Source organism: Euprymna scolopes, chromosome 17 (genome assembly GCF_053919585.1).
Source record: "Euprymna scolopes isolate OS-2025 chromosome 17, ASM5391958v1, whole genome shotgun sequence".
Taxonomy (NCBI): domain Eukaryota; kingdom Metazoa; phylum Mollusca; class Cephalopoda; order Sepiida; family Sepiolidae; genus Euprymna; species Euprymna scolopes.
In genome coordinates, this window is record NC_136498.1 from 68,324,695 (window position 1) to 68,350,396 (window position 25,702).

Below are 25,702 nucleotides of genomic sequence, written 5' to 3' on the forward strand. Positions count from 1 at the left end.
TTGTTGAGAAATTTTGGAGTTGGCTGAGAAATGCGGCAGATGATAAATTGTGAAGACAAATATTTGAAAAACCACATCCTTTTGTCAGTTATTGTAGATTTGTGAGTTGTACCCATTTTCGGATAAAGAACATTACCCAGCTTCTTTTATTTTGGCATAATTACTTAGTGTTACTTCCTTGTCTTCTTCTAATATTAAATGAATAATTAAGTAAATATACCTAATTTCAATTTATAAACCACTATTCTCAATTTAGTGTGTTCTTTCCCTATCTCCATCAAAACAACAAAAAACAAAAGCATTGGAATCCTAACATTAACCCAACCTAAAGTACAAATAGAAACTAAAAAAAACAAAAAAAACATTCACCAATTTATTGGCCTCATTTTGTTCCTACATTTTCATTCTTCCGTCCCTTGCAAAAAAAAAAAAAACTCAAGAAAAAATACACGATTCTTGTTCAGAATTCAAGCAAAATAAAATACAAAAATACAGAAAAATCTGTGATGTATGTATCCTCAATTTTTTTGTTGTAAGAAAATCATATTTTATGAGGCAATGAGGATGATGTGTCTCAGTCTGCCATATCTAATAAATAAATAGAAACAACACAATTCGGACAGAGACAGAAATACAGATCAAAATCAGCCTTGTAATGCCTATGAATTACTATTAATTGCCAAAAATTGTAAAAAAAATATTTTCTATTAAAAAAACTATTTGATCAAGTTATGTGATTTTTGGAATATGTAATGATTTCATAAAGATTTTTGGAATATGTAATGATTTCATAAAGATTTTTTTTGTATTTTTATGAAGTATTTTATTTAATCTTCCAGATAATGTCCGGTTATCAGTAGAGAATATGCACCATTTCTTAGCTATTTAACTTGTAGACTTGTATGTAATTGTGTTTATAGGCTGTTTTCATTTCAGCCTATATGTAATAATTAGAACACTTCAAACTATTTTTTTTTTTTTTTTACAAACAACTTAATTCCAGAAATAAAGTATATTTTAGCATGTATTTTTGTTATTAAAATAAATAGGAAAAAAAAAAAAGCGTAACATTGTACATCTTTTTTTTAGTTACATTTTAACGGACCCAACACATTGTAGACTCCATCACAAGGAAACAGGAGAAATAAAAAGCTTGACTCACTTTTATTTTTTAAAAAAGCATTTATATCTTGTATTTCCAACAACATATTTTTTCTAATAAAACAGTTAATTTCTACTTCTTAGGCTGCATATGACTTTTCGTTTCTCCTGTGGCGTCACCCACGTTTCTTGAACACATGCTTTTCCAAGCATTGGCCCCATCTTGAACATGTGCTGCTCTTGTCATGTCTCAAACCCCACTACTGATTTGCCAAATGGCTTTCGAACACCACTCCTTCTTCAAATATGCGTGTCCTTTTATCTCTGGTGTGACGTCACTTTGCACAACCGGCTTGGTCATGTACATATCTTTATGAAGCTGCTATCCGTGTCAGTGGCTCTGTTACAAACTTAGGGAAACAAACGTTGATTAAACTTGTTTGATATAATGATCGTTATGTGCTTTCTTTTTCTACTTTTTTTTTTAGTTTTTAATGAAAATTCTTGAAAATGGAGTAGAGGTCTCCAGTCTAAACCATGGTCACGTGTGAGGAACTGCTGCTGTCTTTAGATGTACTTTCTTCCACCAGTATCAAGAGAAAAAAATCATGGTCAAAAATTATCTGGCTTGGACAGGTAATCAAATTTCTTCACTGTTTTTATTGAGTAAGAATTTAAAAATAGTCTTACATTCTGTTTTAGTTTGGAAGTCAAGTTCTAAAAGCTGTCCAATACATTCCAGCATCTAAAATGGATGTTGAATCGAATATGATAATAAGGTGCTTCTACACTATTGAGATGAAATTTTGGAAATCGTAATACTGAATTTCATATGATATCTACGTATTCCTCATATTTTTAAGTGTATTATATTCAAACAGTTACGAAAATCGGTAAGGTAGAAAATCATTTATAAAAGAAAATAAAAAAAATGGAATTTGATGAAAACGATCGCGAGTTCAAAAGGGAGATAATTTTCTGTTTTGATTTAAACAAGATGACTGCAATTTTTCACCTGCTAACACAAAGTTGTTTTGTTTAATAATTCAATAATGTTCAGGTAATTTTGACTGCATAATTTGGAAGCTACCATTACAACTTATTAAAATTGACAAAATAAATCAGTTGAAACCATTGTATTTTATCTGAAAACTCCATTTATCAACTACAAAATCTCGTCCCAATTCTGTAGAAGTGCTGATAATAATTATGATGAAAAATCTAAAAATAATGTGGAACATTCATTATAATCAACAAATAAAAAGACTGATTAGGTTTTTCTAAACATTTGATCCATTTTATTTTCTCCTTTTTTAGGAGGAGGCAGAAAGTCTAATTTTGTTGGACCCACAGCGTATCAGCCTCTTGTATCTTCCGCAGGGACGGACTCAGAAAAATATCCCTAATGTTTCGCCACTTGTAGCAGAAAGCCTCGATGTAAATACATCAATTAATGGTAAGTATGGTAAGCTTATAAATTATTGGATATTCTGAATGTTATGGGGTAAGCCGATCTACCCAATTCAGGAATAATGGACTTACCCAGAGACGATAAATGTAGCTACGTCAAAACATCGTGGCAGTTATGGCCCCAGAATGATGTCATGTACTTTTGTAACATACTTTTGTTAAAAAATTTTTTTTTTAATCATGCCATCGTTTGTTTGTCTTAAGTTGAGGCTACAACACTAACTCCATCGATAAATATTTGAAGATATAAAAAACTGGAAGCATAAAACCTTGTTCAAAAATCAAAAAGATATGATACTTTGTTTGTTGCATCTTATTATAACAAATGTCCACACAAAATTTCATTCCACAGTCCCCCCCCCCAAAAAAAAAGTGGAATGAACAGACAGACAGACAGACAAAGAGAAAGTGTGTGTGTGTGTGCGTGTATATATATATATATATATATTTATATATTACATCAGCTGAAACTTAGTGAGAATAACGTCTAAACTGAGAGCAGTAGTCTGAATAAACCAAATAGTCAACATAATTTGTGAAAATTATTGTAATATATTTTTTATGATGTTAATAATGTAGAAATATAATGAAAAAGAAAACGTTCTTAGGAGATAAGAATTTCAAATGATTTATTTAAAATAAAATACAATGAATGATAAAACTGCATTGATACTGTATTTGATATGTGCTAAACTGTCACCAGGAGTGTCATTTTAGAAATCTCCATCCCATAATGCTATGCCTGTAGCAAGGGCAGATAAATCCTACTTTAATGTTTCTTGAATAGTCGACATGATTTTAAGGTACAGAAAGTTATCTTCATTTAAATATAGAAATAGCTTTAAATGGAATGTAACTTTCCGATTCTGTTCCAGTATTCCCCCTATATTAAATACAAATAAAAAAAATCTGTATGATGTATATACTAGTGACAAAATGAGAATATTATATTCCAAAAATCATGTAAATTAATCCAAAGATTTTATTTATATAAAGAAAAAAAAAATTATGAGTAACAAAAGAGCTGCTGTCTTTTCTGCCATTTGGAAAACAAACTTAAAAAAAAAAAAAGCAGTGAAGGGAGATAATTCAAATATTTGCGACATTTATGTCATAATACCTACAAATTCCCATTAATTACCTAAAAATGATTTTCTTTATAAAAAGAAAACTACTTGATCAATTTATATGATTTTTTTTTTTTTTTTGGAATATGATATTTTCTTTTTGTCATAAGTAGATATACAGTTTCTTTTAATTTTTGGTTTTTAATATACAGAGAATTTTGGACAGGAACCATAATTTTGTAGGTGTTTATCCAGTCAGTTGCTAGACGTCGGAATCCAAGTGCAGGGAAAGAAGGTGTTCAGAGTAGGCAGATTTCTTATGGGGATATTTGTTTGGTTTCCAAATGGTAAATTTCTGATCAAGATAGGTTCCATATTGATGATGCGAATTTTAAGTGTGGTTGCACCACAGTTATTGACAATTTTAAATACATAACTGGAGAGTGGCTAACAATGATCTTCCTAAATGATACCGAGACACCTTCGACCTTCTTGACAGTTTTAGAGATGTGCATTGTCCAGCATAGTCACTGTTGACAGTAATGCCCAGGTCATGTTCATAAGAACACTTCTTGTGGAAAGAGTATGTGGGCACTGAGTATTGAATGTCAATAATTTATTTTTCCCATGTTTAAAACATTTTGGATAATCTAATAACTTAATCGTAATTTATTATTTACGGGAAACAGGTGAAAATCACTAGAGGCATATGTGAAAATCACAGTTCTAAATAAATTAACAGGAAAACTCTTTGATATTCTTATATGTTGCCCAAAAATATGTATCTTCATCAAAAGTTAGGAAAAATTATCAAGTAAAATTTTAATTGAAAATAAAAATCATTTTCATCATATTTTGTTGATCTCCCATTGATAAGAGTGGAAATACCTGTAAAACAGGGGAAGATAATTCGTATTATTTGGATTCTTCGGATTACTGTTCTTGTCTGGAGTGTTATTTTGGCAATCTTTTGGTCGATGTAACCTGTGGTCTTCTTCAGGTGTATCTTTTTATTAAACTTGGGAATCTACACTAAATTTCGAACGAAGCTCTTTTATTTAATCCGCAGGGGTAGCATGCTCTTGTTCCATCAGCCATGACTGAATAGAAGTCCTAAGTAATTCGCAATTGTATTTTGAGTTTCGTCCGCACTGAGGACTAAACCTTCAACTGAGTTTTATTAAGTACTTTATTCACTATACCACAGATCCCTTCGAATAATCAATCCTTATCTCAAAAATTCAGAAACAGACAACCTAAGGAGAATGGTAATTTGATGGACATGACCCTTTGGCATCTTTAGCCTTCATCAGAGTGTCAAGTTTTTTGTGAGCAGGTACTAAGTGATCAACTAGAACCCAGGAACAGCCAAAGTTAGCGATACCATAAGGAGGAGTAAGAAGTATATGCGTACCTTCAGCGCCAATCGCAGGGGGTCAGGACTATTTCTGCTGTCAAGATGCATACCACAGATCCACTGACTCACAACCATATTGTTTCTTTGTTTCCCTAGAAAAACCGAATTAGTGATATTCCATCTTTCACTTGCATGTAACATGACACTATGGACATAGCTATGTAAACTCGACCTCAGTTCATCAAAAAAAAAAATTAAACTCAACTTATCTGAATTCATAGTCTGTGTTGGTATCCATTAGACTGTTTAAATTGCACCATTGTTTATAATTATTGCTAACATCAACAGGAAACCACTTGATGAGTCAATCTGCTGGCATTAATTCTGTTACCAAAGTTTAGCTTGAAAAAAATTTTCATTTTTTTTTTTTTTTTTTTTTTCAAATTGTAATTTTTTTTTATTTTTAGGTGTTTACCTGGTTGGCCTCATGCAAGACGGTGGTATTTTCCTTTGGAAAAAACATGCAGATACTCTGTGGCTAATCCAAGGACTTTGTCAGTATATTGATGATTGGGAAACAAATCAAGGTGGGTATTTGATTTATTATTTCATTTGTGTTTTGTTCATACTACACTAGCAAAACTTTATATTTAATTTTATTATCTCTGGTTAAATCAGATTGCATACTGACATGAGAAAATTCTCTTCATTGATTCCATTTTTTTTTTTTTTTTTTTACATAATTAAGTTGGTTTAAACTTAGCTGTGACCACATGTAAACATTGTCATGCCAGTGTTCACACAGTGTTCCTTGCTTTCATATTCCTTTTATCTTAGATAATTCAATTTCAGACCATGTGATATCCCCAAATAGTCTTACTCTTGATTACTGAAGTGACTGGTGTTAGAATTGTGATCTGATGAAGTTCTTTAAACGAGATGTGATTCATGTGTCTGCTGTCGGTTATGAATCTCATTATATGATTTTGAAATGTTTCTATTTTCAACAGCAATGAAGCTGTTAAATTTATGCACTCCAAGCAATAAAGTACAACTTGTAGTTTGTATATGTTATAAATTCAAGCTTTGATGTGATACAGTACTCTTCTTGAAGTCAATACTCCTTTCTTTTTTTTTTTTTTTTTCAAAGACTGCCCATCCTAGTATTTCTATTATGATCTCAATAATTTTTTTTTTTCACAAAAAAAACAATAAAAACCATTAAGGAGGATAACTCGTATATAATTGAAGAATGTAATAGGAGTTGTCTACCTTACAGCTAAAATTTTATTTCTTTTTCTGCATTAGTTTAAAAATTTGCAAACAAAAAACGACTTAACTGCAACCCAGGCAGGTACAGCTAGTATAAGAATAAGTGTTTAAACGGATCTTTGTGAATAATATTGAGTCAGTTTTCAAAATAAATTTATTTTCTTATTATCAACACTGGCAATTTTGATTTAGGCGAGCCCGTTCCACAGCAGATATCCTGACTGTAATCTCTGAACGTATATACCATTCACTGGACAAAGCAGGAGAGGATAGAGCGGTAGCTCTAGATATATCTAAGGCTTTTGACAGGGTGTGACATGAGGGTCTTCTCAGGAAAATCAGATCATATGGTATCACTGGTAGAATACTTAACATAATAAAATCCTCCTTAGATAAGAGAAAAATCCAGGTTGTTCTCGACGGTCGTACATCTAAACAATATGATATAAACGCGGGAGTGCCTCAGGGGTCTATCCTTGAACCATTATTATTCCTAATATTCATAAATGACCACCCTGACAAAATTCTCTCTGAGATGGGTATATATGCTGATGACACCACGCTCTATAACAGGAATGACAGGAAAACAAATGAACACATATCTAAGGAAATGGCAGAAACACTAGAGGATGACCTCCAATCTGTAGTGGAATGGGGACAAAAATGGATGGTCACATTCAATGCTGCCAAGACTAAACTTGTTTCCTTCAATAATTACAAGAAACCTTCTCTACTACCAATAGCAATGGCCATTCATTATCTGAAAGTACTTCTTTTAAACTCTTCGGCCTAACGTTCGCAGGAAACATGAGTTGGAACAATTACATTGAGAGCATTGTCAGAACTGCTGCGAAGAAGGTAGGCTCTCTCTACCATGCTAGAAAGCTACTAACGCCCGAAAGTATCCTGTACCTTTATAAGGCCACTATTCGCCCATGTATGGAGTATTGTTGTCATATTTGGGCTGGTGCATCTGCTACTAGTCTCTCTCTCACTCCTAGACAAGGTTCAAAAGAGAGTCACCAACCTGATAGGTCCTGAACTGTCATCTAAGCTTCAGCCTCTGTCCCACCGACAAAATGTTGCATCCCTCTGCCTGTTCTACGAGTATTTTAATGGTGAATGCTCTGATGAACTGCAAGCACTTGTGCCCCCTTGACGTAAATACCCCCGACAAACCCGACAAGCAGCTAAATCCCACCCCTATACAGTAGGGATCCTTGATGTAAGAGAGCTTTCTACTCCAGTAGTTTCTTCCCCAGAACTGCTAGACTTTGGAATTCCCTTCCGGGTCCCTGCTTCCTCAACTGTACTGACATGCAGAAGTCCAAGTGTAATGTGAACCAACATCTTGCTGCCCAACTCCCTACATAGTACACCAGTAGCTTATGTCCCTGATAGTAGCTCCCCCTACACCAAAGTGGCAATGTGCATTGTTTGGGGTGAAAGTGTAATAAAAAAAAAAAGAATTTGGAAGAGTTCCTGCACATTGATTTTGTTTTTATTGTTATTTCTGTGTGAAACCTCTTTTCACTGCTTGTTCATCTTATGTGTTCATCCAAAAGAATGAAGTTGTTGACACTACATTTTAGAATGGATGCTCGGCTTAAATGGACCAGATTTTTAACAGGTTTTTAGTAACGGATTATTTCTAATCATGGACAGCATTGAGATCTTTCAGATGAGATTAAAAATAATCTGAACTTATTTTCTTTTTTAAATTTTCTTATCGTTTTGTTCTACTTGGGGATATGCTAGGCATTCACTTGCTATCTCAGAAATTCCAACCGAGAGATCATTTTAAAATGCTAACCGCCCTTTTAAATGCAATTGCTTGTATCTCTCTCGCATTACGTCATGGCTTTCATAAGTAGACCTCTCCACTAAAAGTCATCTGACCTGTTAACGTCACAGGTGTAGTCCTACGGTGATGGACTTACAGTATTAACTATTATGAAGGACTAACCTGGGTGCCTGGCGTTGTCCAGGTGTTTGGAGGTGTGTGTTGAGCAAAAAAAAAGTGGTAGTAGGCAGGCTTGAACCCATTCCACAAAGGAGGAAAAGAACGTAAAAAAAAACATGACGTCTTTGCTGTTGCACCCGTCGCCAAACCAGAAGTGACGAATGTTTAAATTAAGGCTAGTCAATCGAAAACAGGGGATGACTTTTGAAAATATTGGCGAAAAAAGCGATCCCTCTCTGTAGAAAAGTGCCCAGTTGAGGGTGAAGGAATTAATGTTTTTAGCCAATTTTTTTATATTTGTCGTCCGAAGGGTTGAGCTTCAAGATGATACCAATCTTGTGAAAATCCGTTGACTCTGTCGACAGTTTTAGGCAGGCATACAAACATACATACATACATTTAAACAGACAGGTGAGATTTATATCATAGACGATTATTTTCTATTTCAGTTCTCCAAAAATTGTTGCATCATTCATAAAACTGGTCTAAGAGTGACTGTGTTTTATTTTTCAAAAGATAAAACATTATTTTACATTTTGCCACATGCAATTAAAAGGGAACATTTTTTGCTGGGAAAATACTGTGAAATATTATATTCGTTGAAAGTGTATTTAATTAGTGATTCACATGTGACTTTAATTTTAAGTTACAAATGCACCCGTTTTCAAATAATTTTTAAATTAAATTTTCTTTACAATCCTTTTTCTTAATACTACAGCAGTGCTAAATTATTTATGTTTCAACTGCATATTTTCTTATAACAATCTAAAAAGAAAAAGTTAATTTTTGGTTAGAAAGTTGAACATTTTTTTTTTAAAATCTGTTAAACAAATAATTTTGACAGAAGATTTTTCCAGTCCGATCTTTTAATCTGTATATATATATATATATAAAACTCACTATGTCTGTGAGTTTGTCTCTATTTTTTGAGATGCAAAGTAGGAGAGTGGTGGTAGGCGAGTCAAATGATTGCATTTTTTGTGAATCATTACTTTATATATATATATATATATATATATATATATATATATATACGCATATAAGCCGGTAAAAATAGTTGTTAAGGTGTCAAAATTCAAACTTGGCAGGGGTAAGTAGACTTAAAGTGCTCTTGTACGCATGCGCAAATATACCTTTATCCATTAAAGTTGGTTCATTTTTAATTATTTTTTATCCATCTAAAGATAGATCAAACAGTGATGACAAAGGCTGGAGTGCTAAATGTTTTGGTTTCGATCCTTGCTGATGGCACTCGTCATATGTTTTTTTTAAAATCACTATTATGTATTGGGTACAATATGATAATCAATATAAAATTAACTCTATAATGATAGTAAATATGAAATTTGTATAAATTAAAATATCATATTTAAGCATATTTTACGACTGGACAATGCTGGGCACTCTGCTAGTAATAAATTAAACTTGTCATAGTATTATTCATATATCTTTAGTTTTTGACATCAAGAATCAATAAACATAGCAAACATTTAGTCTCGACCAAAAGTATTTTAACTTATTCATTTCTTTGTTTGAAATTTATTAAATTCCATTAAAATTTTTAATATAAAAAGAATGTTTCAAGTTTATTACTTCCGTGAGAAAGGTTTTTTTTTATATAATGATAGTTTTAAAAGGTAATATTTATTTTCATTCAAAAGTATAAGTCAAAGATATTTCCATTCAAAAAAACGTAAAACATATAAACTAAAACTGTTTATATATTTATTCCAAAATACTTTTGATTCTTTGCATCAACAAGTTTTATAACACTTAAAAAATCCGGTTTTTATATATAATTCGACTTAATTAAAAAAAAAAAATATGCAGAAAAATGTTTATAATGCATGTACTCATCACGAAACAAAGATTTTATATTCCAAAAATTATGTAAATTGATCAAGCATTTTTTTAAACTAAGAAAATCAAAATTTACGATTTTTAACAAAACAAAAAGTATTTAATCTTTTAAATACAAACAAAATCTTGGTAGTCAAATTGAGTTGTTCACCCTTTAATTTTAACATATTCTAAAAACATCACGGCTCCTGGCTCACTCATCATAAAATTTAATTTTCTTATCAAAGATAAAAAAAACTTGATCAATTTACGTGATTTTTGGAATATGACATCTTTATTCCGTGATGGATATGTACATCATAAAGATTTATTTGTATTTTTTGTACTTTTTATTATTAAGTTGAATTCTAAATAAGAATCTGATATTCATTAATTAATCAGTTTTTGGTATTCATGCAAAATATGGACTGTGTGTAAATAATAATATTATTTAGAAACTCATTTTTAACTAAATTATCCAACAGATTTTTCTATGTTTGATTTAAAAAGATATATTTCTGTATTAGTAACTTTGTATTTAAATTAGTTTTTGAATTTAAATCGTTTCCATTTAAAAAAATATTTATCATTTGATTTTAATTTGCTTGTTTTTTTTTTTAATCACTACTATGTATTGGGTGTAATATAATAATATTGTTTATTCCCTAAATTCATAATTCAGTTTTTACAGCATTTGATTATCTCTTGCTTCAAACATACATGATTTTAAATACATAATTCTGGTTTTTGTTTTTCAATTTATATTATATAAATCAAATCGTGTTCCTTTATTTTATTTTTTAAATGCAGATTTTTTAAGTAAACAAATTTTATTCTTTAAATCTGTGAAACAACAAAATGTTTATTCACAAAATGTTGTTTTGCTGAAACAACACACAACCTTTTCTCTTTTGAATTATTTTTCATTTTTCTTTTTAATTAATATTGAATAAGTTCAGTTTCCATATAAATTATGTTATTTTTCTCTTTTTCAGTGTCAGTTTTTTTAGTTTTCTAATGTTTTTGTAAAAAGCTCTTATTCATTATCTGTTCAATAGATGTTGCATGCCAGGACCTCAGGCGTGACATCATTTTTCAGTGATTAGGCCTACTATTACAAGGGTCACAACTTGGTTGACCAGGTATATTTGCCAGATAGTTATTAAAATTCTTTTTCATGAGTCTGGTTACTGCTATAATTACTGGAATGATGAAGATCTTCTTAAAATTCCAGTTTCTTTTCATGTCGTACATAAGATATTGGTATTTTGTTATCATTTCCCTTAATTTAATGTCCCCAATGAACTCACTGAAAGTTCCTATTTACTTGCTTGCCCATGAGGGCAGAATTAGACACAAGGTCGGTTTTTAATGTGAGGAAAATCCAGCTCCTCAAAAAGGGGCACTCGGGATAGGAACAAAAAAAAATACTCGGCCATGAAAGATTTCTCCTCCACTGACCGAGGACAGAAAAGGTGAAGTGTAGCATCAGAACAGATACTGTGATTTTGGCCAGATTTCTCAGCTGAAAAAAAAAAGGTAAAAGTTTCTTAACTGTTCTAAAAGGTAAAAGAGTTTTCTTTTACTTTTTTATTTATTTCTTTTTTTTTTATATACATGTGTTAATCTTTTCATTTTTCTCAGTTGATAAAATAACTCAGCTTTACTTTCCAGCAGTTTTGTAACTGTGAAACTTCCGGTTTTGGATAGTAGGTTCTGGGAAAAGTGGAGTTTGAAAAACCAAAATGATCTTTCACTAACTAATTTTTAATTTTAAGAAATTACAGAGAAATTAAGAACGTAAAAAAAAAAAAAGAACCATAAACTCACTTTAAAAATTACATAAACACCCGGTATGAATTTTATTTTCTGGGTACAATGGTGTTCTCTGTTTTTGATTTTAAGTCGGATTTTTACTTTACAGTCAAAGAGAAATTATTCTTCAATCCAATTTTATTTCTCTAAGCAAGATAATTTTCTATGTTTAAGGCCATCTATTTCTATTTACTACACCCATATACGCACACTTGTATCTAATATATACACTCCTTTTATATTATATGTACATACATATCCATGCATACACACATTATTTTATTTTTATTTCTATATATTTATATATAGACACATATATTTTTATACATGTAAACACACATGCACATATCTAAAGGCTCTTATACACATATATCTTCTTTTATATATTTTATATATAAATTTTTGATTTTTTAAATATATATTTTTTTGACGATTCAGAGGTATAGGCAACTCTATGTGCGATCATACCACTGTCAAGTGAAGACCTAGCCTCAATGTGAAAAAGGTTCCGGTTACCAAACTGGATTTCCTGTTTTAGTTTAAAATAAATCTGTAAAATATATTTAAAAAAAAAATAAAAACGTGTTGAAAAGTTTCACATATTTTTTTTCATATCAATTTGCTTATTTATTTTCAACTAAAACAGGAAGTCCGGTTTGGTAACTGGAACAGTTTCATATTGAGGCTAGGTTTTCATCTGATACCAGTATGATTGCACTTAGAGTCGCCTATACTTCTGAATCGACATATTTTTTTATGTCATGAATTTTTTCTATTGTTATAAGTTTACTAATAAAGTTTTTTTTTTTTTTTTGTTAGAGAAAATTTCTCTTTTTATTTTATATTATAAGAACCCATTCTTAATTTTATTTAAAAAATATATTTTAAAATAAAAGTATAATTTTACTTTGAAAATTATTTTAAAATAATAAATTTACTTTACATAGATTTAATTCTAAAATGAAACACGTATGATATACATTTATAAGCCAAATTACAACGCAATATTTTGTAAAATAAACATTTATTTGTATTATTTGGGTTTTTAGTACGACTGTTCTTCTCTTGAGTGTCATTTTCACAATGTCTCGGTTGATGTAACCTCCGACCTTCTTCAGGTGTATATTGTTGAACTCAGAAATGTTTCTGTTGAACTTGGGAATTTGGACAGAATTTTGAATGGAACCCTTTATTTACTTCATGGGGGTAGCATGCTCTTATTCTGTCAGCTATGACTGAATAGAGGTCCTAAGTAATTTGCAATCGTATTTTTCAGTTGCCCACACTAAGAATTGAACCTTCAGGAGAATATCACTTTTACAATTGATTTTTCCAAGTACTCTAACCACTGCGCCATGGGTAATTCCCAAATTCAACAGAAACATTACCGAGTTTGACAAGATACATCTGAAGAAGGTTGGAGGTTACATCAACATTGGGAAAATGACACTTCAGATGAGAACAGTAGTCCGAAGAATCCAAATAATACGAATAGCCAATCCTCATCTCAAAATTCAAGAACATAAACATTTATTTGTTTAAAATTAATATTTCAGCATAATATACCATCATCAGAATTTTTTTTCTTGCCATAGTGGTAAATGGAAGAATTCAGTAGTAGCGAATCTGTGTTATTCTTAAATGATATTTTCTAATGTAGGAAGATTATGCTTGGCATGTGTGGTATGAAAGTTAAGGTTGTGTTCTCCGTGATATAAGCATTGTTTAAATTTTAAAATGAAATACGTATGATACATGTTTATAAGCCAGATTACAATGCAATATTTTGTAAAATAAACTAACAAATTAGTCCCTGAAATTGCAATAGATGCAAATTCATTCATATTTTATTTCAAAATTACTAGCCAATGTAATCCTCTCCCACCAAATTGATAAACTGCTCCAAGTCTCCTTAAAAGATTGGACCCATCCTTAAACATGACAATTTTTTTTTTTAAATTATTATTTTGTCATATTTAATGGATGGCGAAAATTAGATGCAAAATTGTAATTTTATTTTGCTTACTTAATTTTTATTTGTTGACATTGTGAAATAAAATTAAATTCGATAGTAATTATGATTGATTATTTTAGTGTCCTAAATTTTCATATGCTTATTTTTGCTTAGTCAATGCTAGTTATCCCCCTTAGATTAACAATCCCGTTTGTATAAGCATCGTGATGACAGTGTAACTAGAGCTCTCTTCAGTGTTTGTTTTAAAAATGAACATTTGTTTATATATGTTTGTATTTTCAGATTCTTACAGCGTTTTTGTCTCAAATGATGCTACAAAGATCTTGGTGGTTACAAGTACTGGTCATGTCTACGTGTGGTTGTTATCTATGTCTCAAACAGAACACCACTCTAAGCAATTGACCCTTGATGGATGTTGGTATCCAGTTGATGTACCCATTAAGTTTCGGGCCCTTTTCAAAGAAAGTGATCATTTTTCACTTATCCCATGTACTTTTTTCAGCAATCAGGTAAGATTCAACTTATCTATTATGCTAAAGCTAAGTTAACCAACAATTGTCCCCCCCCCTCCCTTTCGTGAGGCTTTTCTTTCTATGTATTTTAATCGTACAAAGTCCATGTTAAAGTATTCCTCAGTTTGGGGATTCCATTATTAGCTATATGCTCTGGGAATTTTAATCTTGATCCTATATTGATCCTTAATTCCCAGTCTGATGCAAGCTTGGATTTACCTTTCTATTTATAACAGAAATACTGATTTGTAGCAGTTTAGTTACCGGTTATAGGCTGCATGTTCTATTATTTGAAGGTCGAAGGTCATCGTTTGCAGCTCATGACAACATAACAAACACTCATCAATAAAGAGCATGTCTTACAAGTACAATGAAAAAGAAGAAGATTTAAAACAAAGCACACTGAAACAGTTACATATTTACATATATACAAGAGACATTTATTTATACAGAAATATTGAAGAATACAAGGTTTGTTGGTGTATGCGCGTGTATGTATATTTCATACACAACATTAACTGTCCATTATATGTAAGAGTTTATTGTATGCATGTGTGTATGAACTAGAATGTTTGTTGCGTATATATTTGTGTGCATATATGTGTCTGGATTCGTTGAATGTTCATCATGTGTGCATATATGAGTATATATGAGGGTTCATCCTTACCTTGAAAGGATTACACTGCTGTCAAAACGTGTTAAAAGTGTCTCCCTCACGTCAACAACTCTACAAAAAAAGGAACGTGTTGTCACATCGACAGCAAATGAGAGAGAGAAACGGAACTAGATAAACAGGAAGTAGAGAACGCCACCTGTTGAACAAATGGGAATTACAACAAGAGTAGGTAACTGGTGAGTATTTGAAAGTGTGTGCATGTGTACGATCTGAGTAAACACATATTAGATAAAGGTATGCACCCATAGATTGATGATTAATCTGATGCCACTAAGGTAAAACATTCCAACTTTACACATTTTAAAATAAATTGTTCCAAAATCAGTTATGTTATCCAGTTTACTTAAAAGTACAATTTAAATGTGACACCACATGTTCCCTACTCAATAACTTGCTGACTCCAAGACTGTGTGTCAGGGATTATTCTTTCATCTTCCCTCATTCTGGTTGTGTCATCATCTGCTCCAAGTTACAATCTGTTGCTTCACAAGGAGAGAAAGGCAACAAAAAAAAAAATTGTTATCACACACGGCAGTACGAATGTGATAAACGGAAACTGAACAGTTCCGTCCACATGCTCCAGCATGGTCACAAACAATTACATCCATGCAATCTGACATTATCCTAAACATCTCTATCGATTCAAACCCGAACAACTCTATCGAAATGACACAACACAACATGTTACCAGAGCAACCTTGGCATATACTCTCTGAATGACTCCGGTGTCGGCTTTTTATAGCTCTTGGATTAACACATTTTTGCCATAGGTAGGCCCGACTAAGACATTGACACACAATTCTTGAGTGCTTACACACATGCTTGTCACACTGTATGTGCGTGTGTGACATCATCATGGGAAACTACTGCAAAAACTAGTGCAAAAGTCCACATGTACGTTCTATCGAGGTTACATTCATCAGTTAGTTGAGCAATTCATTTTCCCATCTACCCTAAGTTTGTGTTCAAACTCCAACTGTCATCAAGTGTCCAACTGACAACTCAACTTTAACTCCAAAAAACGATTACATAAAAACTCATTGACTGTTGCAAACCCATAGCCACTCCTCAAAGTGCCCTCAAACCAACTCTAAATATATCTACATCCATTGTTTGGTCCTTATATTACAGTCATTGCCACACCTTGATTAAAACCTCACCTTAGCTCTATTTTGTCTGTGTTAAGAAACAAATTCCGGACCTTTGTCTACTGATAAACCCTATTTCCTATTTTATATCTCTTTCCTCTTTTTTTCTTTTACTTCTAAACACTTGGGGGTAGGATAGTGATGGGGGATGAACGTCAATAGCATCACATAAATAGATTTCAAAATTGATTAACTCAACCTTAGTATGATAATAGATAGATTATATGGATTGCTTATTAAAAAAATCGTTAACAGTAGTTATTACATTATTTTTAAACTAGTGAGACCCTGTAAAAATTCTATAGTACTCTTTGCATCGATTTGTGTAGTTTAATGTTAATAATATTCTTTAAAAAATCCAATAATTGTCTGCCAAAGTCAGTACTATTAAAAAAAAATGACGCTTTATTCGTCCATAAAAAAATAATTGTCATTGTCAGTTAAATATTCTTTAAATAAATAAAACTGATATTTCTTTTGTTTATTTGTTTATTTAAAATTGTAATTATTCAATTCTATTTTATAGAAAAAATAAATAAAATAAAATTCTGCCATCTATATCTATATATATAAAAGCGAAAATGTATGTATGTATGTACGCTTTTCCTCGATGTCCACAAAAGGCTTCTTTCAGAGAAGCACTCGCTCACTTCACAACTTCTTAAAAAACTTTTTATAATATCTATAAATTGTAATATCTCACACTAAACCACAGAGCTCACCTGTCTATTTAATTTTATTGACTTTCAAACATTAATTATTCGACATTTCCCGCATCGGCACACGTTACATTCAGTTTTCGGTATAAACAAAAAGCGAAACTCGACTCTAATTACTGGCCGAAAGCCAGTGGTCTCTAGAGAGCTAAGTAACGTTTGGTCAATGTCGACTTCGTCATATCAGACGGTAGCTTTCATTTCGAGACGAGACACTCCCCCTAATAAACAGGGAGTGGGTTTTTAAAAACAAACAAACTAATTTATTGACCTCATTAAAAACTGTCCCGCACAAAATGCTAACTGCTGAATACCTATCGCCGTCACGTCAATCAAAAACGCGCACCTGTTTTTTTTTTTCACACTTTACTATTTTCCAACTGCGCGTCAAGGCTTCGTTTTTTTGTTCACGGGCACCTGTTTTTTTTCACATTTCGGGGTTTTTTCACACACGCCTAAAACACCCGGGCAACGCTGGGTACCCCTCGCTAGTCTATATATATAAAAGCGAAAATATATGTATGTTTGTATGTCTGTGCGTCTGCTAAAAACTTTCGACAGACACAACAAAAATTCACAAACTCGGTATCATATCAAAGCCCCATCCTTCGCTTGAAAAATATCGAAAAATTGGCCAAAAACGTAACTTTTTCACCCCGAAATCGACAATTTTTGACGGGGGGGTGAACAAAAACGGGTTTCTTGTAACGATGACCTGATTTACTTTAAATAGTTGAAAAACCGAACACATTTCGTCTACGTCGCTTTAGCGCAGTTGATTAGCGCGTTTGTTCATTATTTAGACATTTTGGGTTCAAATCGTGGTGTGAGATGTTTTTTTTTTTTTTTTTCGATTTTTTAAATTTAAATATTGAACCCTGTGTTATTCAAGTCATTTTTCACGTAACGTTCGTTTTCCTGGTTTTTTTTGTTTTTTTTACTTCGCTTATTCTTAGCGACAACCCAAAACACCCGGGTATCCACCGATTTTTAAAATTTTAATATCGAAACAGGCTTATTTAAGCCATTTTTCACATGCTCGTTTTTTCTGTTTTCATCGTTTGTTTGCCTTACGTTAGATTTTTTGTGGGTTTTTTTTCGATGTTTTGATTACCCCCCCCCTCCCCGCTTAATTAAAACGTTGAATGCTTACATCGTCGTCATCGTAACGCTCGACGACTTTCAAACATCTTTCACTAACTCATTCTGGCCGGCCGATTTTATTTTTAAACTTCGCCTCAGGGCTTTCAGGTTCGATCCTACCCCCCCCCCCCCCCCGGTTTCTTTTTTATTTAACACCACACACATCTACAAGCACACGGGCAACGCTGGGTACCCCTGCTAGTATATATATAAAAGCGAAAATGTGTGTGTGCATGTATGTATGTATGTATGTTCGCTTTTTGTGTATGTCTGCAAAAGGCTTTTTTCCAGCTGGTTCTCAAGGCCGTCGCTCATTCTTAAAACTTTTTATATCACGTCTAAATGATAATATCTATGACTTAACAACGGGGGTCATGTGTGTATTTAATTTGCTTGACTTTTACCAGCTCGCCGCGTCTTCGAAAAGCGAATGATGGAGCGGGGGAAACAGTAACTGGTTTGCAGCGCAAAACTAGGTCAAACATCACGCCACTTAACTTCCTTGCATCTATATATTTCACTTTATAAATGTTAACTTAACACGCTTATCAATTCATCTTCCCTCGTAGCCAAGATGGCTAGCTCTCAGGTTTTTTTCCATTTCCTTTCCACTTTCGCGGCAAGGCTTCGGGATTCAATCCTACCTCTTCCTACTAAAACTTTTTTTTACTTTTACACCTCCAAACACCTGGCCAACATTTTTTTTTTTTAACACACACACCTCCAAACACCCGGGCAATGCCGGGCACCCCCCGCTAGTTTAATAAATAAAAGGCAAAATGGGCGCGCACATTTGTGTATGTCCACAAAAGGCTTTTTAGCTAAGAGTTCTCGCGTCAGTTAGATTCTGGGAGAAGTTTTCACATACTTCCTAGATCGTAATATCTCAGATTCGCAAATGAAGTAGGGGTAACACGTCAAGTTTTCTTTCACTTTCTTTTCTGCCTTTGAGTCACAGGTTCGAGCCTACCTGCCTACTACCACTTCTTTTTTTTTTTTTTAATGCCTACAAAAACCCGGGCAATGCCGGGCACCCAGGCTAGCCTATTATATAAAGGGCAAAAGGGGGGAGCGTTTATTTATGTCCATGAAAGGCTTTTTAAATCGAGCTTCTCGCGTCGGTTAAATTTCGCAAGAAGTTTTTGGATACTTCTCAGATCGTAATATCTTGCATTTGCAAACGGACATCCTTTTTTCCTTTTTTTTGATTGAGTTTAAAAAAATTCCCTAGTGCTGTTGTCTCCAGTGTTTGTTTGGCTTTTTCATATAAATAAAGCAAAACTATTTAAATACAAATGTCTGGTATTCGGGCCTGGTAGTATCTGTTCTGTAATTGGTCCTTGGTCAATGTAGGGGAAACCCTTCATACTAAAACAATTATTATTTATTTGGATACTGCCAGAGTGCTCCCTTTATAGGGGAGCTGGTTTTCCCCCACATTAAAAACGACCTTGTGTCTAATTTGCTTAAAAGCAACGCCATTTCTGCAAGTCATCTTCTGGTCACGTCATGGAGTAGTGGTAAAACGTCAGATTTTCTTTCACTTTCTTTTCTGCCTTCGCGTCATGAGTTCAAGCCTGCCTGTCTACTACCACTTTTTTTTTTTTTGTTCTTTTGTTCAACACACACCTCCAAACATCCGGGCAATGCCAGACACCCAGGCTAGTACTGTATAAATAATTATCAGCTAAACATTCTGCAAATAATAAAAGTTTGAATTTGAAATGTATTCATCTTAAATTGTACTTTTAAGTCAACGAGTGACATTGTTTGATTTAAAAACAATTCATTTTAAAATGGGTAAAGTTAAAATATTTTACCTAAGCTTTTAACCATTTATATTCTGTAAAAAAATTGACATTATTATTAACTAAATATTCTTTCAATAAATAAATCGAATATGTCTATTCTTTATATAAAATTGTAACAATTCAATTCTTTTTTTTTTTAAATAAATATACTCTGTCTTCGTACTGTAAAAAATAATTATCAGCTAAATATTCTTCAAATTAAAAAAAAAAACAACGAATATGCGATAAAACTATAAGGTTGTTTAAATGTATTTTTATGAAATTATTGGATGTTAAATTGTTTCCAAAACTTTCAATGTTTTAATATATAAGGATTTGCAAAATATTTTAAAGTAAAAAAAAATTACTTCCTGTTTGACAGTTTGGTGCTTCTTCAGAATTCCCCTATATTTAAAAAAAAAAAAAAATCTGTATGGTGTATTTATGTGGAATGAAAATGTCATATTCCAGAAATCATGTAATTTAAATCAAGTAGTTTTATTTTTAATTAAAAATATTAAATTTTATCAGTAAGCAAAAAAGGACTATTTCATGTCATCATCTTGAAGAAACAAGGGCAGATAATTCTATAATAATTCAAACTTGAGAGACTAGCCTTGTAATGCCTACAACCTTCCAATGATCACTTAAAATCATTTAAAAATGATATTTTTGTTATCAAAATAAAACTACTTGATCAATTTACAAATTTTTTGGAGGTAGGATATTTTCATTACATCATACAGATTTTTCTTTATTTTTGTTTGTAACATTTCACACACATTTACACATGAGACTCACACGTTGTATGCAATCTACCTCACAAGTAACATAGGACAAGTAATAACTCGACTCCTTTCTTTTTGTAGCAATGACATTTATTTCCTCATTCTCCTGCCATGCGTCAGCCATGTTGCTAACGTGATTGTCTTTTCTAACGTGCTCTCTCTCCTTTTTATAGCGTTTTTCCCTACAGTGACAAGTAAAATGTATACATTTACATACATACGTGCATACATGCTCTGTTACATTTTAACATAGAGGAGGGAATGCAGGATAAGAACCTATTGGGTTTTTGTGATTTGAATAATGACTTCAGATTGACTGTATAATATACTTTTTGTATTTATTTTATTTATTGCGGACTACTATCCTCATCTTAGTTGTTGTTTCACAACGTTTCGGCCAACTATTCCTCTGGCCTTTGTCAGGTGATAACCGCGACGGGATAGGAACTCCAAATCTCTTAACTGCATTCTCAGCAATTACTGCCATCCATAATTGTTGTCATCTCACCACGTTTTTGGCCAAATAAACCTCTAGCTGGCTTTGGGTAGGATTGAAACCGCTATCTTCAGACAATTCTCACCTGGACCTGTAGAGATTCAACGTTTCTATCAACTGCACCACGGGTCCCAAAGACCGATCAAGGTTGGATGTTTTGGTCTTATAAATCCATGTTTATTCTTCATTATCTGATCTTCCATGGTTGGGTCCGTACCGAATGGTATATATGTATATATATTATTATATATATATATATATATATATCATGAAAATAATAGGTGTATGTGCTGTTAAATAAAAAAGAAACGGGGTGGGGGGTGGGGGTAAAGTTGGTAGGATCGAACCCGAAGCCCTGAGGCGAAGTTTGAAAATAAAATCGGCCAGCCAGAATGAATTACTGAAAGATGTTTGAATTTATTTAAGTAAGAACCAAATTGACAGGTGCGCGCACGGAAGTCGTTGAGCGTTACGACGACGTCAATGACCAGGTTTGTTTGTTATAAGCGAAGTAAAAAAAGAAATCAACATTAAAACTTAAACGGGGGGGGGGGGGGTAATCAAAACATCGAAAAAACCCCACAAAAATTAAGGCAAACGAACGATGAAAACAGAAAAAACGAACACATGAAAGATGGCTTAAATAAGCCTGTTTCGATATTAAAATTTAAAAAATCGGTAGGTACCCGGGTGTTTTTGGGTGTGTGGTCAGGGGTGGATAAGCGAAGTAAAAAAAAAACAGAAAAAGGATCGTTATGTGAAAAATGGCTTAAATGACACTGGTTCAATATTTAAATTTAAAAAATCAAAAAAAGAAAAAAGAAGACATCTCACACTACGATTCGAACCCAAAACGTTTAGATAATGAACCAACACGCTAATCAACTGACCTAACACGACGTACATGAAATTTAGTCAGTTTTTCAACTATTTAAAGTAAATCAGGTCATGACGTCATCTGACGCATGCATAGAACCGGTTGTCGTCACGAGAAGGCCGTTTTTGTTGACCCCCTCACCCCCACCCGGTCAAAAATTGTCGATTTCGGGGTGAAAAAATTAACGTTTTGGGCCAATTTTTCCAGCGAAGGATGTAGCTTCAATATGATACGAGTTTGTGAATTTTTGTTCTGTCTGTCGAAAGTTTTTAGCAGACACACAAACACACATACATACATACACACATTTTCGCTTTTATATATATAGATGACGATTATTACTGAGCCAATTCTCTATTGAATATTATATTGGACTGATTTCAAAAGATTAAAAAAAAATGTCTTGGGTGCCATCAGCTAGAATCGAAACCAAAACATTTAGCACCCCAGCCATATTCCCTACCATTTAAGCAGTTGATAGATAAATAAGAAAGATTTAAAATTGAACAACTTTAAGCTATGAATGAATTTGCGCGTGTGCTAAAGTTACAGAAATATGTCAGCAAGTTGAAATGAACATTTTTACATTTCAACTTGCCGACATATTTCCGTACATGTTATTCATCCATCGAAACAAAGATTTTACTCGTTATAAACTATCCTTAGTGTATGATTACTAGGGCCATGACAACAGCATATTCTTTTCATTGTTTTGACTTTCAAGTATATATCCGACACAGTTAATCAATCGAGAATCACATCGCTCTATCTAAAAGCATATAAGATATCCATGGATACACACTCGAGAGTCAAAATAATGAAAAGAATATGCTGTTGTCCTAGCCCTAATGATTACTATTTCCTATTAATTTCGGTGTTATGTGACCAGTAGTTTAAGAGTTTATTTGTTAAATATGTTCACATAGACACATATATGCATCTACTGTTTTAGGTAGATGATAAATAATTTTTGGTTTTTATTGTATTCATAATAAATTTGGAAAACGTCAGTTCTTATATATATCTTCTTTTTTTTTTTATCTCTTTTGCTTTTTTCAAGGTTCTTGGCTGTTGTTGTAATTGTTCTTTTATGGTATACACAAAGAAGAACCTCATCATTATCACACTCCATTTGAATTTTCTCACAGCAGCTCTTTCACCATCTTCAAGGTCAGCATCCTTTGCTCTCCCTCTCTCTCAGAAACCCTCTTTTGTATTCTTTTTATTCAATTTGGGTGGAGCAGGTGGCTTCAACTCTTATGTCAACAAACTGAATTTAAATAAACCCTTTTAAAGATATTTAATGGCAAATTACAATACTTGTTATAAATAGATTTCATCAAATTCAATTTTTTTATTTTCTTTAATAAATGATTTTCTACCTTATTGTTTTTGTAATTTTGGGATATAATTATCTTAAAAATATGTAGATACCATTGTTTTCATGTGAAATTCAGTATTACTATTTCGGAAATTTTGTCACAATAGTGTAGAAGCGCTTAATGTGTTGACTCAGAATGGTTATGGATTCTTTAAATTTTGTAGGTAAACCTTTTCAGAAAGAAAATAATTATAAAATAAAAATAACCATTCAATCCATTGAAAACACACTCCGATTGAATGGTGAGTTTTATTTTTATTATGTTTTCTTTCTGAAGAGGAGGTTTACCCCTATAAAATTTAAAGAATATTACACCACTCATGCCATCCTGTTATGTTAGTAAATAAATATTTAATTGAAAATTATTGAATATTGTAATTTGCTTACCTTGTTTCATATCTAACAGTATGTTCTACCAAACTGCATTATCACCACCTCCAAAATTCAACTTCTTATACATTATGCACAGTGCTTCAAGCAAACTACAACATCCTTCTTGTTTAATTTTAGTTTCTACCCATTTGTATCTGACTGGATGTCTATTGAATATGATCATCTTATGAGGTCTGATACGAGGGGCCCACCAGTGGCAGCCTATGCACACAACGGACAAATATTGGCCATGGCCATAAACATGAGCAGCCCAAGCTTAAACAAAATACTCTTTTTGTCACCTTTCACAAATACTTCTGTCATGTCCAGCGTGAAGAGCTGCGATGATGATACAAGCCAGTCAATACATGCAAGGTAAGTTCTTTATACACTTCTTGTTTTTTTAATTATACATTTAATAGCTATCTGGTCCATCTATATATTAGTATGATAGCGTGTGTGTTATTTTGTGTGTCACACTTATATCTATTTTCTTTCAAGTGACTGTCGTTTAATTGTTATGACCTTAAATTTCTTCTAATAAATAATTTTACCAAAAATTCTTAATAAGTTTTAGTTTTGGTTTTGATTATAGCTGAAGGAACTCATATACATACATGTATATATACATACACACATACATATATTTTTTTTTATTCATAAGTTTTTCTTTCAGTTTTGATTCAAACTGATGTATCCAAATCATATGGATATATATTTTTTATTTTTGAAATCAAAACTTTATAATATATAAGAATCAATATAAAATTAACTCTATAATAATATATACGAAATCTGCATAAATTAAAATATCATATTTAAGTGTATTTTACGACTTGGCTATGCCCTGCTAGCTTAGATAAATACTTTTGCAGTTTTAACAAAAGGGCTACAATAATATCAAGGTGTTTTCATTCACACTGAACATCCACAGAATGCCAACATCAATATATTACATATGAAAGAGTCCGATGAAAAGGGAACCTTTGGGTCACCTTTGACTATAGTTGGCCATTTAGCTTAGCTAACTGAAATATTTTTAAAAGGTAGCCATATAGTCGTATGATTTTGTTATATCGCATCTGCGCTATCATTGTTGTCTGCAATGCATGCATCTCCGCCATTTTTAATTGATATTGTGTGGCATAAACCAATATTGTTGTAAGATAAACCATAGCAATTTGCATAAGTGAACACAATAGATTTGATAAGATTTAAATGTGGTATAGCGGATTCCATTGTCCACAACAGTATCCATGAGGTGAACATTGTACTCTTTCTGATATTTTTGGTTTTACCGAATCAGGCTGTCTGAAGATACCGGCTTCCTAACCTAAAATCAACCAAACATTGATGTTATTGTTTTTTTTCTTTTCCCTTTGCAAAGCTCAATCATGCTCTGCAAAGTCAAAAAGCAACAGTTTTCTTTCTATAAAACAACCAAACCAAACATGATGAATAAATACTTGAAGATATAAAGAACTTTAAGCATAAAACTTTTTCCAAAATTTCTGGATTTAGCATTAAATATCCCAAAAAAGGTTGATAAGCCATAAAGTAAAACAACTAAACCTAATTCCATGAATAAATATTTGAAGATATAAAACTTGAAGCATAAAATCTTTTTTCAAAATTACTGGATCCTCATTAAATAACCCAAAAAGGGTTGATAAGCCATAAAAAAAAAAACAACCAAACTAAACACCATGAATAATATTTGAAGATATAAAAACTTGAAACATAAAATTTCTTTTCAAAATTACTAGATTCCGGCATTTAATAACTAGAAAAGCATTGATATGCCGTAAAACAAAACAAGTAAACTAAATACTGTGAATAAATATTTGGAGATATAAAGAAAACTTGAAACATAAAATTTTTTCCTAAATTACTGGATTCGGTATTAAATAACCCAAAAAGGGTTGACATGCTATCAACAAAGCA

The 25,702-nt window shown here is 32.3% G+C and overlaps 1 protein-coding gene across 2 annotated transcripts in view; it reads left to right on the forward strand.

Annotated features, from left to right (window-relative positions):
* The window catches only part of LOC145296773 (uncharacterized), a 221,461-nt gene that overhangs the window by 4,776 nt on the left and 190,983 nt on the right, over positions 1 to 25,702 (forward strand). For both annotated transcript variants that reach the window (XM_080142828.1, XM_080142829.1), the window contains exons 2-7: positions 1,590 to 1,737; positions 2,419 to 2,557; positions 5,463 to 5,582; positions 14,142 to 14,368; positions 23,066 to 23,175; positions 23,897 to 24,133. In XM_080142828.1, the coding sequence (XP_079998954.1) occupies positions 1,639 to 1,737; positions 2,419 to 2,557; positions 5,463 to 5,582; positions 14,142 to 14,368; positions 23,066 to 23,175; positions 23,897 to 24,133 (932 nt within the window). In that variant the 5' untranslated portion in view covers positions 1,590 to 1,638. The remainder of the gene's footprint in view (positions 1 to 1,589; positions 1,738 to 2,418; positions 2,558 to 5,462; positions 5,583 to 14,141; positions 14,369 to 23,065; positions 23,176 to 23,896; positions 24,134 to 25,702) is intronic.